At 44.9% G+C, this 16,900-nt stretch overlaps 1 protein-coding gene across 2 annotated transcripts in view; it reads right to left on the bottom strand.

The window, feature by feature from the left end:
- The window catches only part of DLG2 (discs large MAGUK scaffold protein 2), a 1,428,123-nt gene that overhangs the window by 751,398 nt on the left and 659,825 nt on the right, over positions 1 to 16,900 (bottom strand). For both annotated transcript variants that reach the window (XM_039519925.1, XM_039519926.1), the window contains one exon: positions 15,451 to 15,612. In XM_039519925.1, coding sequence (XP_039375859.1) covers positions 15,451 to 15,612 — 162 coding nt within the window. The remainder of the gene's footprint in view (positions 1 to 15,450; positions 15,613 to 16,900) is intronic.

The raw sequence follows: 16,900 nt of genomic DNA on the forward strand, positions 1-16,900 counted from the left end.
TTGATCAAAGATATGATTTGTGACTGACTTCAAAGTGGAAATGTGTTTGTGTGTTGAAAACATTACTGTCATCAGCTTTTCCACCTTACTGCTATCAGTGATAAACTTTTATTAAGTCAATTAGCAAGTTGTAATGATTATTTTAAGTTTGAAATCACAAAGTCAACTACTGAGGACTTTTCAAATCCAAAGCACAAGTACAGTATATGTGTTTATTATAAACTATAGTGACAGCCAGGCCTTGAAAAGTTCACTCACAACAGGTAGGAAACTTTCCTTGGCGAATGATATTAATTTCTAGCCCTTACAGTTGTAAAAGACACCTTCCAGGCACAAACAACATAACCAATGAAGTACTGTTTGCTTGAGTCTGCCAACGCCATTGCCTCTTCTGCTGCTCAGTTTCCATAAGCAGCAGCAGAGTGAAAACGGACCTGTTTCCTGCAGTAAAGCTGGGAGAGTGGAAAGAATCGGGTCTATTTTACTTTGTTGCAACTTAGGGGAAAAAAGAGCAACTGGAGAGATGAACAAAAAGATGAAGTCTGTGGTAACGGTAGAGTTGCACAGGGCTTTGGAGCAGAGCCCGGAGCTGGAGAGTGGAGCAGTGGGGATGCAGGTTTTTGCCTGGAGCTGGAACGGAGCCGGAGCACAGCTCCAAAGCTCTGGTTGCTGAAATATCATCTCGTATCAGCCAGAACATCTCGCAGGGACGGGTACAGTACAATTGTTCTGAGTAACTAGAACTCCTACCTCTGTATGTGTGTGGGTGTCTGTCTTTGGCTAGCTGTTTTAACCCTGTGATTATTGGGTGGCAAGATGTGTGTGTGGATGCACCAATGGCTATGGGGCAGGGCAATGGAGAGGAGGTGTGAGGAGGAGTGGGGGGGGACAGAAATTGGACATTGATGACAACTTGGAAAAGGATGCATCGTGATTTAAGAGAAAAAGGGTGGAGACAGGAAGAAAAAATAAAGTAAAATGTCAGGAAAGAGTAGAGCTATTCACATAGTACAATGCTTGGCAAAGATGTTATCAGATTAATTTCACCAGTATGTCAAAATTATGATAAATATTTTATGATCCTCAACCAGCTCTATAGATGGTCAAATATTATTCAATAAATATACTACATGAACATCAGTGGAAGCCAAATATACAATTTACTATTCTACCAGCTCCAGCAATAAGTTATCTTTCTGAAGTGTTATTAAATGGACAGTTGATTAAATAATTAGGTCAAATATATATATTTTAAAACCCCCAACTACACAGAGAAACTGCCTAGCTTTTGAAACCTTTGTGAAACTCACAACTTGAGAAGCGTTTCAAGCAACACCACTGAGCTGCATCCACAATCCACAATGCATCTACAATATAACAGAACAATAATGCCTGTAGCAATTATTTAGATGGGTTCTCAAGTTCAGTTTTGAACACTAGCCAGCAAAAGGATATCTTGTAGCTCAACTATAGATAGGTTGTGTTTTTAAGAACTAAAGGATAACAGTTGTAGTCCAAGCTCCAGATGGATTTATTACAACTGTATGATTAAAGTAAGCACCATGAGAAGTAGAAAGTTGATGAGGTAGTGCATGGAAACAAAAGAGGAACTAACATAAATATTGAGCAGTCAATTGCTCAATTAAACTGTTCTTTACATATGGGAGGCAGCTGTGTTGTGCCCCTCAGGAATCCTAGGAATTGTGGTTTGTTATAGTTTGTTCTATCCTTTCCTCAAATTGTATTTTTCATTGGGAAATCACAGAATATTTTTGGTATACATGTGTTACTTATGAAGGTATGAATGCATGTAGCTTCTACTGATGAAAAATTGCATCTATATCCATTATGACCAGCGATCCTAGTTTTCTGTGACAAAAAGACTCAAAATTATCAAATAAAATGTAAAAACCCAGGTTTTTTCTGCAATTAAATCAAAACTCTGAACTTCAGTTTCCCGAGTCACAATATATATAGGTATCAGTTGAACACAATATTTTATTGATATACAGTCAAACCCGTTCTTCTGAGCTTCCATTATCTAACTCTCCATATTAACTGAACCACCAACCACCTGGAGCTAACAGGTGGGGCTCGAGCGGCCAGCCCCGGGAGGTTAATATGGAGAGCTGAATAATGGAGGCTCGGATAAATGGAGTTCTACTGTGTATGTTTTTATTTTTTCACAAATTGTAAAAACTAAAGAGTCTCTGTAAAAGTGCAAATTCCGTGTTTTTCCCATGGCAAAAGGATTTCGAGAATTCCTGCTTTTGCCCATGACCTACTGGTGCACAGCTTTTCAGTACAAAATACACAGCCTGGTAAAGTCTCTGTAGTAGCGGACCTCTGAGAGGACTGTTGAAACATAGAATCTAAGACTGGAAGGGACCTCGAGAGGTCATCTAGTCCAGTCCCCTGCACTCATGTTCTGGTTTGGGGGAAACAAATGACATTAGAGGTAGCTGACTTTCCTGAGACAAATCTCTTGCATTATAGTTTACCTAATAATACCTAGCTGTTACATAGCTTTTTTATCAGCAGATCTCAAAGCATATTATAAAGTAATACTCACTGGCAGTCTGGTGTGGAACTGTTATGTCTCGTTTCTACCTCATTTTCCCCTAGTAGGCTTTCAAATAGTTCAATGAGACTCACATAGAGTGAGCAAAGCCCCTTTATGGGTTTATTTAATCAACTGCCCAATGTGGTATGTAAACAAGCCTTCTGCTGTAAGTCCCCAGGTTTCTTCACTGCTTGGAGCTCTGCAGTCTCCACTGATAACTAAGGGTCTTGGTCTCTCCCTGCCAAGAGAGCTTTGTGGTCGCTCCCCTCTGGAGGGGTGGGTGTGTGCACGCGCGCACGTGTGTGAGTGCATGTTCTAGGAGCTGTTCCTCTCCCCAATACCTTTTATTCTCCAGGAAACACCAGAAGGAATAGCTTCCTACCCAGCTCCCCTGAGGAGCTCTCTCCACCCTCAGAAGCTTCTTATCTCTGTTCTGGGCACCTGCCTGCTCCCGCATAACCCTATATAAGGCTCAGGTGTTCTTTAGCTAACTTCCACTGAGCTACTTATCCAAATTAGCCATCCACAGGTGGATCTGGGTTGGCTAATTTTCCTTAGCAGATCCTGTTTCGGGAGGTTGCCTGACCATTCAGAGCCTGTGTGACAAACAAGTACCTTTTCATCTGCCATGCTACTCCTAGATACAAATAGGGAATTGAAAGAACATACAAGTCTGATGTTTGTAATAGTTCTCACTCATTAAAAAGGAAATAAAAGGATGTTCAACTGATGTATTTTACATATTGCAGCTACTAACTCATGTAACATATCTATTCACTAAACATTCTGCATTCCATAGGCAGTCACATGACAAACTTATATAAAATAAAGAACTGTTCAGTGAATGATAGAAAAGCAAAATAGAAATTCTACAGTGATCAGTATTATACAAAATTCTATAGAAATTAAGCATGGGCAGGGGGAGGAGAGACAGTATCAGCTATAAAGTCCCAGGAAACAGACTCTGAATATCCTTAAAAAGATAAATCAAATAGCTGACAAAACAATAAAGTAGCACAGCTAATTAATCCTAATAAATACAGTACCCAGAAGAAAGTGAAAAGGGAACAAATCTCTTGAAACTGTGTATGTTCAGATGAATATATGAAAAGATCTGTAATACTTGGAAGGCCCTTTATAAAATGGACAGTATCCATAGCCTAAAAGTATTTTCCTCAGAGATGAAAATGAAAAATTCCTTTATCAATTCTTCAGGCAAATCTTACAACATATGATGGGCTAGTAGTATTCTGAAGCTGTCAGACTTTGCTTAGCTATTGCCCATCATAAGCCATCATTTATTTTGCAGAAAAGCCAGCTACAATTCCTGTTTACCTTAAATTGCTGAGGTTTTGCCAATTAAATCATCCACTGACAGAAGCAATTTTATTAGGCTTCTTTTTAACTCTCTCAGAAGCTGGAAAGATAACAAGACACTGTCTGCACAACATAATTCATGTGAGACGCCATTATTCAATAGTTCAGGACAAAATCAAATGCATGAAATAGGGGCCTACATCAGAAATGGTAATGGAAAATACCAGCTATTCTTCAGCAGGACAAGGACATCAAGATTTAGCACCATTTTCTATAGTGCTCTGTTCAGAGAATTAATAAAACAGGGTTTGCAAAACTTGGAAATACTCCTACCCACATTAAGCTAATTGAGTGAGGGAGATTTTATTTATCATACTATTGACTTGATTTAATAGCTAGCTGTTCATCTTGCCTTGAAAGAGAATTGAAAACATTCCGAGCTACTTCTGTGCTCAAAAGCAAAACAGGCTTGAACCCATCTGTGGTTTGTTTTTAATAATATTTATTTGGATTTTTATATTTAAAAGACATAGGTCAAAGATATAGATCAATGGTATACACATATCCCCAGTACAGTAGAAGATAAAAGAAAGAAGGTACATTGAAACTCGTAAAAAAAAGTCTTGTATCCTATTTAATGAAGCAAAATACTGGATATTCAATGAAGGTACACTAACAGACACAGACTCAAAGATGTGTGCAACCACAGTGCTTTGTCAATGACTGTATATTAAAAAGAAAAGGAAACGCAAAATGCAAAGCTACAAAGGTATCAGGACAGAGATCAAAGGCCTTATTAGGGAAATTGCTGCTACCCTGCTAATCCATCCTTGGACTAAAAATACCTCACATAGAGATAGATAATCACCTGTTGACAAACTTTTGACTAAATTTGAGTGTGGGCACAGAAATGGACACCAGATTAGACCATATGCAGCCAATTTATTCATCCATGCATAAGAATGCAACCTTCCACAACAGGTGGGAGAGGGAACAAGAAACCATAGGCCCAAAGGGTCAACCTGCGAGCCTGGAGAGGACCAGGTTAAGGTCCCATTGGGGAACCAGGCCCTGGGTTGGCAAAAAGAGTCTCCCAAGGCCTTTCAGGAACCTGATCCTCATCTCACGCAAGAATACAGATCTACCCTGGATGCGGGGATGGAAGGCCGATATGGCTGCCAGGTGCACCTTGATCCAGGAAAAGGTGAGGTCCTGGTGCTTCAAGTGAAGCAGGTAATTCAGAATGGACTGCAGGGATGACTGGGTCGGGGAGATATTCTGCTCTGATGCCCAGCAGGAGCAACGCTTCTACTTTGACAGGTAAGTCGCTGTGGTGGAGGGCTTTCTGCTCTCCAAGAGAACCTGCTGTACCTGACTAGAGCAGGTCCATCTAGGTTCAGCTATACAGCATCCAAGCTGTGAGGTGGATAGAGGGGAGGTTCGGGTGCAGGAGCCGACCGTGATCCTCGGAGAGTAGGTTCGGGCAGCTGGGAAGTGGCCATGGGGCTGCTATGGTCAGGTCCATGAGCATGCCAAACCAATGCTGGTGCGAACATGCCAGGGCGATCATAATGACCTGCACCTTGTCCCTCTTGATCTTCAAGAGAACTTTGCTGATGAGTGGAATTGGCGGGAAGGCGTACATCAGGTCTGCCAACCATGACAGGAGAGAGGCATTGGAAAGCAAGCCTCTGCCGAGGCACTTTAGAGAGCAGAACTAATGACACTTCCTGTTGTACAGGCCCAGAGAATGCAATGTGGCATAAAGTCTTTTAGGCCATGCAACTTGCTGTCTGTGTGTTCTGCGAACAGTACCAAGCCATCGAAGGGGAGGTCCTAGATGGACTGCTGAACCTCTGCCGACAAGCCCGATGACTACAGCCAGGACGCCTGCCTCATTGAAATGACAGAAGCCATAGACCAGGCTGTGGAGTCCACCGCTTGGAGGGCTGCACTGGCTACCGCTCTGTCCACCTTCAGGATAGCGAGGAATTCCTTCCTGAGTTCCTCTGATAGCGACTCTGCGAATGCGGCATGGACTGCCAGATGTTAAGCCAAGTAGGGCCTGATGGTTGGCCACTCTTAGCTGGAGGCTAGCCATAGAATAAATCTTTCTACCAAAAAGATCGATCCTCTTCGTCTCCTTATTCTTAGGGGTCGATCCCAGTTGGTCCTGTCTATCGCGCTCATTGGCTGCTGACACCACCCGTGAGCTGGGGCGGGGTGTGTGTACAGGTATTCAAACCCATTAGTGGGGACATAGTACTTCCGCTCTGCCTGCTTAGAGATGGGGGGGAAGGGAGGAGGCAGTTTGCCAAAGGGCTTTGATTAGTTTTACAACTCCCTCATGTATTGCCACCTTGGAGGGGGCTGCTGTACTGAGCACATCAAACAGAGTCCGAGGGCTCTGCCAGCTCCTCAGTTTCCAGCCCGACGTTCGATGCCACTCTCTTCAAAAGCTCCTGGGTGGCTTTTGCATCATCCTGGGAGACCGTGTGAGAGAGCCTTGCTAGCGCCTCAGTGGGTGAAGATGATGAGCAGGCAGGTATAGGTGGACCTGGTAACTCCACTGCCTCTGCCAGGGGAGCCTCAGGTGGAGATGGCTGTCCTTGGGGAGCTTTCTTTGACTCCACTTCCCAGTCAAGGAGTGGGCAGGAGACTGTGGCCGACCATCTTTCTGATGCCCCTGCGATGGTTGCGGAAATGCTCAGGAGTTCCACAGGTGCCAGGGGTTTGGCCATTGGCCCTAGAGGTCCAGAAGGAAATGCCGATGCCTCCGGCAAGTGGCCTTAGCCCGTGGGCAGGTCTTCCTCCTCGCTTTCAGAGCCTGAGGAGGGGGAGGCATGTCAGAGGGACCAGGACGGGGATGATGTTGCCTGTCTACCCCGTTCCTGTCTGCTCCCCAGCGGAGGTCCATGGAGAGAGCTGTATTGGGACAATGTCTCTCACTGCTATGATTCCGGTGACTGGTGGCTTCCTTCGACAGATTGGCGATGGTACCCAGGCGATCCACGCCCACTCTATGGAAGTAGTGCTGCTCCATGGACTGGGAGTGAGAGGATCAACGTCTTGGAGACCGTTGACATGCCCATGGGGATCCATACTGGCAAACCAGAGACTGGTGATGGGACTCCAGGGACCAGCATACTAACCCTCTGGAATGGTGCCACAAACCTGGAGACCGATTTGGATGCTCCTGGCACCAGGGCTCTGGGGACTGGCGTCACGCCTCCAAGGGTCTGTGCCAGACAGCTGGCGATCAACGCCAGGATCCCAGTGAACACTGCCTAGAGACCGGGAACAACGCCGGGCACTCTGGCAGGTCAGCCGACCCGCATCTGGGGGCTGGTGGCGCTGTTCAGGTAAGTGCTGGCAGAGCACCCACTGCGGTGGGGAGCGGTGCCACACTGACAGAAACCACTGGACGGGTCCCAGGACAAGTTTACCCCTAACTGGGCACCTCAGTAGCTGGTGTGGATGGCACCAGAGGGGACAGATTGTCCTTAGTGGCCTGAAAGGCCTCCGGCATGGACGGCACTGCCAGGTGCCAAGTGCCTCTGCACCACTCTCCAGGATGGCAGCCGGGTCTTGAAGGGGGCTCGACAGCTCAGTAGGTGGTGGAGCCTGGCCACCAACCAGAGAGAAAGAGCTGCCCCTCGTGAGTCTTTGCTCTCCTCTGGCTCTCTCCTTCCTTTAGGGCATATAGGAGAACACCCTCGCTCGCCCTTTCTTTTCTTTTTAGCCAGTACAGGGGATGGGGGTTGGTGCCAGCAGCATGCTCCACATCGAGGCTGGGTTACTCAGAGCAGACTCCATTCTATTCGGCTTTGATGCCAGTGCGAGGGAGCTTGAAGAAGAATGTCCCGCTTCTTTTTAATTCATGGCCTGAAGCTCTTACAGATGTGACACTTGTGCTTGGGGGAAACCCACATGAGCGACTTCAGACTGCTTTTGTGGTGATCACTGACTGTCATTTGTTTCTTGCAGCAGTCACAAGGCTTGAAGCCCGGGAACCAGGCCGGCCCTAGGCTAAGTCCCATCCAGGACTAACCAACTATTACTAACTCTAACACTAAGGGGACTATAAAACTAGAAAAGTTTTTAACAACTATATAAAAAGAGTTCACAACTAGACACAGTTGAGAGAAGTAAGCTTGCCGAGGCAAGGACATATTCCAGCACCGTCACTGGTGGTAAGTAGGAACTGAGGGAGGGGGGAGCCGGCGGCATCCCTTCTACCAGCACATACGAGTGCCTCTCCAGAGGGCGCCAGAGATGGTCTCCTATGTATACCACTGAGGGAAACACTTCCAGCACCGGTGCACGTGGTGAGCACACACACACCTACAATGCAATAAACAGGAGCAATCACTGGAAGCAGAAAAATGAATTTCAATTTCTGTATGAATTTGAGATTCAGGGGAAGGAAATGAATTTCTGATAACAAAGCTGAACAATTAAGATTTAACTGTATCATCATCTAGTGAAGATACTATTAACATGTGGCAGCTCAGCAAAGAATATTTAAGCTGGACAGTAAGTCATCAACATATTTATGACATTTAGAGCAAACAGAACATGTTACAAAGAGGCAGCTTAGACAAAGTCAAATTTTAAGCATTCAAAAGGTCCTAGAACAGGGGTTGGTAACCTCTGGCATGTGGCTCACCAGGGTAAGCACCCTGGTGGACCAGGCCAGTTTCTTTATCTGCCTTGTCGGCAGATCGCAGCTCCCACTGGCCATGGTTCACCGTCCCAGGCCAATGGGGGAGGCGGGAAGCAGCGCGGGTGAGGGATGTGCACCAGAAATAATCTGCATTAAGGTTGTAGTTCCCCTCCTCTTCCAGCAAGGAAGACTGTCAAGGAAAAGACAGAAGGAGAGGGATTTGAACTTTTCTACAGAAAGGATCCTAGCACAGGGCTCGGATGCTCTCTTCTGTATCAAATGCCACCAGAAGGCGGCACTCAGCTCTTGCTTTAAACCAGAAAGTAAAGGGAAGGACTGGGAAAACCGGACATCTAAAATATGCATGCCATCAATGAGATATAACAAATATTTTCAGTTTATTTGTAATGAGCTACTCACCTATTAAAAGCAAGGGAGATGGAAAAAACAAAACAGCTAATACCAAGAATTCAAATCAGATTTAAGAACTCTCTCTCTCTCATTTAATGAACACTTATTAGATCTATTCCCAGGTGGAATTTAAAAAAAAAAGGGAGTCAGAGAGTGAGAGAATTTATAGCTCTGGATACTAGATACAGTTGTGTATGTTATAGCCAAAAGATTTCTCAGCAGAGCATGGATTTAAAAGGTAACTATGTACAGTAAATCCGTAACATACCATTCCTTACATTTCTATTAAGTAAGCACTTCCCACCGATGTGCTGAAAACCTTCTCAATAACTGGTTACTGAAGGCCTGCTGTCCCAGACCAAAGGATTTCCAGCAAATTCCACCATCTAGTGTCAAATGAAGAAAACTACAAGACGAGGGTTTTTGACTGAGACCTTTTCATTTTCCATTTTTCTCATACAAGCTAGGGCATCAACACAATTTGTTAAACACAATGTGATACAAAAACATTTCAGTAATATCAATATAGAAAAGTGCCTCATTCTCAGTGAACAGGGCAAAGCAAGGGTTTTGCGGAAGCTCCTTTAAGCTTCTACATTATAACGGAATTAAAGTTGCTCAGGCAACCTTAAATAGTGTCCTTTTCTTGCTATTGAGGGATTCACTGTGCATCCTTAGCACTCTTAACACAGGTTTTTTAGCTGAATATATTAATAGCATTGCATAATTGAACAATACATTCTACAGGCAAACATAAGAGCAAAGTTCATGTTAAAAATGTGAAGTTAAACTAAAGTCACAATGAAACAAAAGAGAACAATGATAAACAGTGGAAGTAAATTGTGCTCCTTGAAGGTGCATTTTCCTTGTAAAGCGTGGAAAAATAAAAGCTGTTCACATCATGGATTTCTTATTGCTTTGGGAGTATTCTTAAAATGATGATGAAACTATATACCCAAAAACATTATAATCGTTGTTAAACATAAAGGAAGCACCTTTAAATAGACAGAGTTACTGAGCTGTGCAAAAGCTATGACTTTTCAACATCCTGTTTGGATTGCCCTTTTCTGTTTTCTTCCAACACATATTGTGTCCCAGCTCATGCAAACTAGACCCTAGATACTTGAATGATACCCAACCAATGAAGGGTGGCAGGCAGCAGTGCCTCACACGCTATCCAAGTTCCAATACAACATCCATCACACTTGACAACAGTGTTTTAGGAGGACAGATTTTCAAAAGGGCTCAAGGCCAACATTTCCAAGTGTTCAGCACTTACAATTGGGACCAGATTTTCAAATAGAACTTTGCTTCCATTTAGTCACCTAAATAAGGGACAGATTTTCAGACATGCACAGCAGTCATTATTGGGACACTTCTGGCCCACATCTGGCCACTTGTTTTGGTGCCAAAATTAGAGCTGAGCCTCAAGCACACAGAGGCTCAATACTAAACGTCAAGCTCAAACAAACCACAAAGAGATATTTCAGCAAAAGGCAATTTTCAGCTCATATAATCATGGCAGATTTCCTCCTTGAAAGAATAACAAAAGTAATGTGTGCAAAGAGGCGGCTTCTTCCTCCTCCAAACTCACTCCTTCCAGCTTATCAAAAATCGAGATATAAAGTTTAAAATAAGGCCTGGTCGTGTGATAACAAAATCCAGTTTCTTGCATTCACCACTGAATGGGATCAATTACATACATCACATATATCATTCATGATTCTCCATTCAAAAGAAAATAAGCCATGCAAATCATTCTATCACTTTAAAGACATGTTTTATTTGAATGATTTATTTGACTAAAGGCAGTCAAGTCATTCAAATAAAAACATTCATTCTGGGGCCACAGACCCCACTGTGAAATCCCACTCACAGAATGATTTAAAGGCTATTCGGTCAAATATTTAACTCTTTATCTAGCAACCTACCATAGTGCCTGGGCTTCAAGCATTCCACTTGGATTGCTTGTCAGATGTAAATCCCTTCACCCCTCCTGGTCGAGGTGAACTTGTGATTGTGTTACCTTTTACATGTTTCTCCTTTGCACCAAGAATTCTGACCTGCATTCACAAAACTGGGTCAGGACAGTTCAAATTTTCCAGTGAAAACAACTCTCAGTGGGATTTTCTGACAGATTTATGCAACTGCAGTTGTCAGCAGTTTCTTGCTCCTGACAGAGCAATAGACAGGCTGTATTAAGACCCCAGTACTTGGAATTCTACTTGGTAAGGAAATATTTCAATGTTTCCACCACTTATCAGAGAGAAAACAAACATTTATACTATAGTCACATCTACAGCTCCAGACCTTTATAAGGAGATATTTATCGCCTCTCTAGAAGCACATGTAACCCACTTCAGGTCCCTCTCCATGCCAATCCGAAAAGGGTCTGAGTTGTTACGGTCCCCTACTACAGGGCATTGACAGTTCATGCTTTTAGCTTTGGAGGGCCCTAGTTCATCAGCCAAAATGACACCTGTCACACACATACTGGTTGAAAGCACATGGATCTCAATCTCGGGTTGAAAGAGAGAGTGCTCCATCACATTTAGTCACTCTCAGCAGAAATAAGTGATGCTCTGTATACACAGCATCTCTGAGAACCAGGCGAGGGTGGAGGGAAGAGAAAGAAGAGCACATCCTGGAAGATATGAAACTGAATTAATCTGAATACAGAAGTCTTGTAGCCCAAGAATAGAGAGTACAGTAAGAGATACTCTGGGTAGCCTTTCCTTGTGCAGATGATGCTACTCTTGCATTCAGATCCCAACACGAGAAGAGGCTTTTGAACAGGCTTTCAAGTCAGTGCTGAGGAACAACACTCAGTGCAAGAAGCAGTCAGACAATCCTGTCAGAGAACCAGAGTACTATGGGTCCAAGACTTACTCTGCCCTTCCATGCCCTCCCTACACTTAAGGGGATGACAGCCAGGGAAAGTGGAGCCCATGCTTAGAAGCCAGCAGATGAAAACAGCAAGAGACATATGCAGATGTACATAAGTGAGAAGCTGGGGCAAGAGTCTAAATGAGAGACTCCAGTGAGGAGCAGACCACAGTGACGGTTTGAGTGTGGCCGGCAGAAGGAAGCAGACTGGGTTCAGGTCAGTGGGGGATTGGGTTTGGGTGGGAAGCGGAAGGGAAGCAGACCGGGTTCGATCAGAGAGGGAATCGGGTTTGATAGGGAAGGGAAGCAGACCGGGTTCGATCAGTGCAGGTTCGGGTTTGGCTGGGGAGGGGAAGGGAAGGGGAGGAGACCAGTTTTGGGTGTGGAGTGGGGAGAGGGCACAATCTGGGTTTGGCCAGGGGGCAGCGGGCAGGGTGGAATTCAAAGAGCCGCCAGGTGAAATGGGCGCTCTTCTCTCCAGTCCCTGTCATGCAGCAGCGGGCCAAGTGCAATTGCAACAGGGCAATGGGAGCATGTCGCCTGCTTTGCCTTCATGAGTCCATCATGTGCCCGGGCTGGGGAGTTGAATGCTGGGCTCTTGCTCCGGCAGGGGGCGTGGGACAGGCAGGACTGTGAAGCAGAGTGCGCGCAGCCCTCACGCCAAAGCAGGGTCGGGAGGGTAGAAAGCTGGGTCGCAGGGAGGTGTGTTAAAGAGGCGTAACCGTCCCTCCACGTGAGAGAATCCGCAAAGCTGCCAGCTGCGGCATCCCTCCCTTCTCTCCAGCTCCAGGGTTTCTGCCACCCCAAGCAGTGGGGGAAAAAAAAAGCCACGATCGCAATCGGCGGCAATTCACTGCTTTCTTCTTCGGCGGCATTTCGGAGGCAGGTCCTTCCCTCCGAGAGGGACTGAGGGACCCACCGCCGAATTGCTGCCGAAGAGCCCGACCTGCTGCCCCTTCCCCATGGCCGCCCCAAGCACCTGCTTGCTGAGCTGGTGCTTGGAGCCGGCCCTGTTCTCTCCCCAGGGAGCAGAGCCTCTGTCTGGAAATCCTGCAGCCCGTTCTCTGAGCATGCCATGTGCAAGCCGGCCCCGGCCTGCACTGCACTGACAGCACAGCTCAGCCCCAGCGGGGGTCTTAAACTTCCCACCACAATCTGCTGCACTCTCCTTTTGGCTACTGTGATATCTACAAGACAGAGGAGCTATTACTGTAATGTACCTACCAACACAGCCATATCTGTACAATTATCGATTCACAATCGAAAGGACTTCGCTGGCTTTCTAAATGGCAGGAGAGCAATTCACTGGGAGCGTGGTTCTTATCATATACGTCCTCCCTACAGTCTGCGATCTGCAGTCAGCATCTTGATTGGTGGCGGCGCCCCCAAATCTTGGCACCCTAGGCAGCCACCTAGTTTGCCTAGAGGTTGCACTACTCTTCTCCTCCACCCACCTCTCAGCACTGAGCTTGCCTACCACCATCACCACATTAGCAGCCTGGGTCAGGTGACCTTACAGGGAAGTTTCCATCTCCCAGGTAAATAAAGGCTGTCTCTTTGCCTTATCTACAAGAGGTCATCTCCCTTGCTTAAACAGAAATAGCCATCCTTGATGCCGTAAAGGGCCAGAACGCCTCACCTCACAACTCCCCCACAGGGTAATAACAACTGTTGTGTCTGTGTTCTCTACGCAACTTCAAGGACATGAGGAAACCACAGAGACAGTCGTGCATCAGAACCCCCAGACATGTATTCAGTGGTATATGCAGTCAATCCCTGCGGAGCCACTGGTCCCAGAGGATTGCCTGCCAAATCCATGCCATGCTCAGCCCCCACCTTCCAGCCCAGCTTGCTCAGGTGCAGTATCGCCTCTCATCTCTGAGACACCTAGGCTGCTGGAAGAGGGGTGACGCCAGGCATGCCCCCAAGAGGGAACTCTGGTGCAGGACTAGTCCCACGGGAGTCTGTGGGGGGCATGGAGGAGCCAAAATCGGTGCTGTGAGTGAGTGTTATTGTGACCTGGTGCACTGGGGGGCACGCAATCCCACTCACTTAATTTTGGCTCCACCGCCCTCCTGTCACAATGGATGGCTGGCAGGGCCAAATCTAAGTGGAGTGGGGGGCAGCCAACTCTGCTCCTCCTTGCTACTGTCAGTGGTGTGCACAGTGCACAATGCGCATACTGCTGCAGGTGCCACTGCAGTCAGGCTCTAAATAAACCTGTATTTACTATGGACACATTAACATAAAAGGCCTAGCTAAATATTGCTGCACTGTTAGCTTTGGCAATAGAAGACAGAGACCCACTAGAGGGCTCCTGGACTATTTAAAAGGAATACTACCTAATTCCTATACACAACAAAAACTAACAAAGCAGTACCTTCAGCAGTCAGATGGGTTAGAATCATAGATTATTAGGGTTGGAAGGGACCTCAGAAGATCATCTAGTCCAACCCCCTGCCCAAAGCAGGACCAATCCCCAAATGGCCCCCTCAAGGATTGAACTCACAACCCTGGGTTTAGCAGGCCAATGCTCAAACCACTGAGCTATCCCTTCCCCCCTTCACAAATCCAATCTATGGAGGAAAGGCACTCCACCTTCCTGACCACCACCTACACACATCTTAAAATAGCCTCTTACTTGCCACCATACTGTAATCACTGCTTGGCCCTCCTCCCATTCCATAACCCGAACACAGTATCATGGAAGTCAACCACACTTGTCACCTGTAAACTGCTAGAGTCATCACCTGTAACAAATCCACCAGAACATCAACACCTCTAACTAAGGAGCCTACCATCTTTCTTTTCTCTTCCCAGTCCAAACAGAAAGTAATAATCACTAGTAATGTGACTATATTCATCAACCTAACAAGTATTGGGGAAGTTTTACAAACACTTTAAAGCTCTTACCACTCATTTTAAAACAGAAACTACATCCTTTCATCTCTTAGCATACAGTGTGTGTGATTATATGGGATTCTTTTGGGATGACAAAGAAAAATAAGTTAACTCCCTCATACAGATGAGCAGCTTTTGCATTGCTAGTGAACCCATCTCCATTTAAAAAATATGACTTACACGTATCACAAAGCACGCAGTGACAAAGACATGGATAGCAACAAGTGCTGCAGCAATAAAGATTTGAACTGTGGCAAACAAATTCTTCCTGCATGCAAAAGTTTACACGGAACTTGCCACCAGGCTTAGGATGAGAAGCAAGAAAGTACTTCATCAATGGTTATACGGATACAATACTTATTGTACCTCAGGAGCAAGGACAAAGAAAGTTTGTCATGCCAAAACAACAATGCCAGAACTTTTTTGGAACATTTCATCCCCTTTTATATAAAAGGGAAGGTTTGCTTGTCAATACCCATTTTCCCCCCAGCTCTCACAACTCTAGTACAAAGCTGTGCCAGCAAAGCAATAAACTGTTACTCTACAATATCCACCATGCTTTAAAGTCCTGCCACAAAACAATTAAACTTCACTGAAGCATTTCAAATAGCAACTTGCCCATTGGACAAATAATCTTTCTCCAGGACTATGGGACAAGTGATCTCACCTGTTTTAAGACCAAAGCCATAATGAATATTCATCTTACCTTCAAAGGAGAGATGTGTGATTGCAGGACGTATCCATGGATGTTTTCTATCTGAGATAAGTTCTTTTCTGACACATGAACAAGTTCTGGACCTCTCACTTCATGGGTTAAACGAGGTAAGGTATGATCATGCAGGGCATCCTCATCTTGATAGCGATACTTCTAGGATAAAAAACAAGAATAATAAACAGCTGTGAAAACACCACACATGTATTAATATCATTATAGATCACAAGTCAATATTAGCTCCGCAACCTCCACCCAATCAGTAACCCAGGAGAAACAATCCGTTTCCAAGCAATTCATCAAAAAAGAGGCAGATTTGGTAGTAGACTGCATTGATGCACTAGACTTTTACCTTCAGAGATTTGGGGTGAAATCCCCCATAAGGGAAAGAGAAACATGTTGATCTTATCCTAGTCTCTAGTTGACATTGGTCCACATCCCAAAACCCTCCGAATAATATTACATTACACTTCTGTAACATTTTCCATCAGAAGATCTGAAAATGCTTTAGAAACATGAGGTAGGCTCACAACAGTCTTTACAGGCAGGAAATTGGAGTGGTGCGTAACTAGTCTCCATATTACAGATGGGAAAACCATGGGACAGAAGGGTTAAAGTCAGACAAACGTTGGAAAATTTGGCCAGACTATTTGGCACTATTTTCTTTCAGTCAAGGCTCAGGGGAGAGCTACAGGGCTTCTTGAAATCTTTGGCACAAAGTGTATGGATGTGGTGCTATTGTGAAATTTTGCTTTCAGCTAAGAGATCAATAATTCTGTAAAATGCAAAATCAATTTTTTTTAAAAAAATATATAAGTACTCAGACCTACTGGCCTTCTCACCAAGTTAGAGGTTAGAACAAAATACTAAGCATGTCATAATTTCACAATAGTTTTGGCACTGGAGGAAGAGTTTGTTGAAAATCCGTTCTCTCTATTTCCCATTTGGAATTCAGGACTCACTTTTATTTTAAAATTGTGATATACAGTAGTAAAGTTATGTTAATTCATGAAGACGTTAAAAATCAGATGTGATGAACCGCCCCCACAATCCACTGAAAGGTGAGTTCAGATGTGTGCTGTTGGTGTACACACTGTTCCAAAAGTTTACAGTTCACAAACTCTCATTCTGGCATAAGGGAAGAGCTGTGAATACACCGATTATTTACAAAATACACAATGGGCAAGAATTCGTCTCTGTTCCCTCTGTGGGGTATGTCTGCACCACTTTATGCACACACACTTTCCATATACTGCAAGTATGGAGCATACACAGTAACTGGCACCAGGCAGATCATTTTGGCAAAAAGCCACCAATCCAACCAATGCCATAAGTCTTGGCACACAGATAACTGAAACCCCAAGCAATCCATTATCCTCTACTAAATCTAATGCACCCCTTTTAAGGAAAGTGTCTAGCCACACTGATGCCATAAATATAATGA

The sequence above is a fragment of the Mauremys reevesii genome, linkage group 1 (genome assembly GCF_016161935.1).
Source record: "Mauremys reevesii isolate NIE-2019 linkage group 1, ASM1616193v1, whole genome shotgun sequence".
Taxonomy (NCBI): Eukaryota; Metazoa; Chordata; order Testudines; family Geoemydidae; genus Mauremys; species Mauremys reevesii.